The following is a 3,439-nucleotide window of genomic DNA, read 5'->3' as shown; positions in this document are numbered from 1 at the left end:
GAATTTTGCCAGCTGTCCCAATATTGCTTTCTTTTTTTTTTTTTTTAAATTGAGTCAGGGTCTTACTCTGTCTTCCAGGCTAGAGTGCAGTGATGTCATCATAGCTCACTGCAACCTCAAATTCCTGGACTTAAGTGATCCTCCTGCCTCAGCCTCCCAAGTAGTTGGGTCTATAGGCACATGCCACCACATGTGGCTAGTTTTTCTATTTTTAGTAGAGATGGGGGTCTTGCTCTTGCTCAGGCTGGTCTCGAACTTCTGTATTCAACCAATCCTTCCGCCTTGGCCTTCCAAAGTGCTAGGATTATAGGTGTGAGCTACCATGCCTGGCCCCAATATTGGTTATTAAAAAGTTCTTTTTCTTGCTTCAGGAGTCAATGTAGGATCACATAATGCATTTAGTTATTGTTGTTACATCTCATTAGTCCCTTTTAATCTAGATTTTGTTTCTTGACCTTTTTTTTTCAAACTAATGAAATACCTTTGAGCTACTTTGTTGATATTAAATCTTAAATCATCTGTTTTTTTTTTTTTGTTTTTGTTTTTTTGAGTAGTGTGTACCTTACAGTATTATTAAAATTTAGGCTTTTATTTAAAAAATAATTAGCTAGGTAGTGATGCCCAAATTTCAGCCCTTCCTCCAAAAATACTTTTTAAACCTTGTGTTTAGTTTTGTTCAGGAACATTTTCTTGAGACCCTGCTTTGTGCTGAGCTTCTGTAGGATTTTCTGGGTTCAGTCTGTATAATAAGGACAGATGACACTTCACATCTTGGGTATTAACAGAACAAGTTGAGATAAGTTAGAGTTTTGTATTAATATTACATAAAGTAAAGACAGGGCATGATAGCTAGGAAGTCAGCAGAGGAAAAGCGTTCTGAACTCCGAGAGCACAGCTGAATCAGCGTGACCATTAAGATTCATGCTGATGAGAGGGGGATAGGTAGGGAAGAGGTTTTGAAGAAGGCACATTAGTTTTGGTTCTTAGCTGTTCCGGAGAGTCAGGAACTGTGTTTAAGGAGCCAGATTTCAGTATCCAGTTCAGTAGATGGGAACCAACTTTAGACTGGTAAGTTGGGAGTGGTGACCTGATGGCCTGATAACGGCAGAGTGACGGAACAGTAACATAATGCCTGTTTGATCCCTAGACAGAGGTTGCGTGTTCTCTGTATTGAATTAATACACTCTACTTTGTTTGGGAAGACAAAGCCTGGCAAGGACAATTAGAGTGTTAAGGCTCAGAAGTTGTTTATAGCTAGCGATTGCATTATAAAGTCTTTTAAAGTTCTTTTAAGATTTAAAAATGAGTATTTTTCTTTTTCTCGTTAAGGAGTCCAACAATTGCCAAAGGATAGATTTATTTAAAAATAGTTAAGCAGGTGTTTGTTTGTATTAAGAATTAATTTATAGTAGCATGTATTAAGTATGTCATTATTTTACTAAGGCAATGTTTGCTTTGTTTTTAAGCCCTTAGAGATTTGTTTGATTCCATGGATAAAACTTCTTCTAGTATTCCACCTATCATTCTACTGCAATTTTTGCACATGGCTTTCCCACAGTTTGCGGAGAAGGGTGAACAAGGACAATATCTTCAACAGGTAATCCGGGCAAGGATTCTTTGTTCTATAAATGTAAAACTGAGGCTTCCTGCACTTACCATACTTATTGGAACATATTTGGAAATAAAAACACCAGTCTGCTCCAGTTCACGCCACCATTATCTCCTGTCTAGAGTAGTGCAGTAGTCTGTTCACTGATCATCTTGCTTCTGCTTTTACCCCTCTGCGGTGTTTCTCCACACGGCCCCTAGTGTCCTCTTTAAACTGTAGATAGGGTTATGTTGGTCCCTTGTTCACCCCCTGGTGATTTTCTACCCCAGTCCCAAATCCTCTAGCCCTTGGCTTGCTCCCTGAGCTCATCACTGCCACTCTTGCCCTTGCTTGCCTCTCTCCAGTCAGACTAGCTTCCCTGCTCTTCCTTAAACCCTTCAAGTGCCCTCTTCCTGCAGGGCCTTTGCTCTTGTTCCTTTGGCTGTCAGTAAGTGTAAGGCTGGTTCCTTCACCTCTCTCAGGTCTCATGGTGCCAAGGCTTCAGGCTTTCCCTGACTACCTTATTGAGGTAGCACTTTTCCCTCCCCCTGATCACTTTCTGTTCCCATGCTGCTTTTTTTCCTTCAAAACCCTTATCTCTAGCTGAATTTATCTTTTCACTGCTATGTATTTCTCGTATCTAGAACAGTGTTTAGCACGAGTAGGAGCTCAGAAAGTATCTGTTGGATGAATGAATAAACGATTCTGGAATTCTTTATCTTTTTTGAAGATCATATAATACCTAATTTGGCTTAGTATTATTAAAGAAGAAAATACAGCTTTCTCCCCTAAGGAAACAGTAATTATTTTGGAAGAATTTTATAGACCAGATACTGTCACTGCCAGGATTACTTTCAGTGTCATTTTTTAAATTATAGGATGCGAATGAATGTTGGGTACAAATGATGCGAGTATTGCAACAGAAACTGGAAGCCATAGAGGATGATTCTGTTAAAGAGGTAATGGAAATATATTTGTGATTACAGACTTTCATTATACCTTATTTTTTTTTTGTTTTTACCCCCCAAAGGCTTGAAATAAATTCATGTATTTGAATACTTTAGATGCTTATTCTGCAGTCAGAGTTTGAAAGCTTATGTTCGACATGTCAATTTGGTGTATTTATTAATCTTAATTCATTGAGCATCCATAATCTCTTGTTTAAATAGTAGGATTTTACAGGAAAGGACTACGTTTTAAACAGTTTAAACATGTGTTACTAAATTGAATTGTATGGAAGGAAATATATGTTAATATCTATATAAAGTAAAATTGGAATTTTTATTTCATTTTCGTTTTTACAGACAGATTCTTCATCTGCATCAGCAGTGACGCCTGCTAAAAAGAAAAGTTTAATTGATCAGTTCTTTGGTGTTGAGTTTGAAACTACGTATCCTTATGAGCCAAGATTTGTATAGACTGTATTCATAACTTACTAAAAGTAAATGGCATAAATAGCATAGTTGGCTGATTGGTGTGGTGGGTGGGGCAGAAGAAAAATTCTTCAGAGGTTTTTATGCCCCCAAAAATATAATGGAGTTAGGAATTTGGAAAAATATACCCATTGAAGTGACCTTGAAGGTTAGATAGGATACTTATTATTTTTGAATAATATTATTTTATATATATATTGAAGGATATTCATTATTTTTTTCCTAAGAACATCATTAACAACAATCTACCTCATTAATTCTCCTCATAGAGAATTAATTTTTAATTGTATGAGATGGAGTGTATCAAATTATATACATGAGATTGAACCAATTCATAAATCGTGAATTTAGAGCAATACTATTTTCTAGGTCATGAATAGAAAAAATTAGAAAGGATTTCTGTTCATGTATCTTCGGT

At 36.6% G+C, this 3,439-nt stretch overlaps 1 protein-coding gene across 1 annotated transcript in view; it reads left to right on the top strand.

Annotated features, from left to right (window-relative positions):
* USP14 (ubiquitin specific peptidase 14 (tRNA-guanine transglycosylase)) overlaps positions 1-3,439 on the top strand; it is a 56,023-nt gene that overhangs the window by 33,825 nt on the left and 18,759 nt on the right. Inside the window, exons 6-8 of the mRNA XM_012652082.1 lie at positions 1,467-1,597; positions 2,467-2,547; positions 2,893-2,978. Coding sequence (XP_012507536.1) covers positions 1,467-1,597; positions 2,467-2,547; positions 2,893-2,978 — 298 coding nt within the window. The remainder of the gene's footprint in view (positions 1-1,466; positions 1,598-2,466; positions 2,548-2,892; positions 2,979-3,439) is intronic.

The sequence above is a fragment of the Propithecus coquereli genome, unplaced genomic scaffold, assembly GCF_000956105.1.
Source record: "Propithecus coquereli isolate 6110/MARCELLA unplaced genomic scaffold, Pcoq_1.0 Scaffold38, whole genome shotgun sequence".
Classification (NCBI taxonomy): Eukaryota; Metazoa; Chordata; class Mammalia; order Primates; family Indriidae; genus Propithecus; species Propithecus coquereli.
The sequence above is the reverse complement of the archived record's forward strand: the minus strand, read 5'-3'. Positions and strand labels throughout refer to the sequence as shown.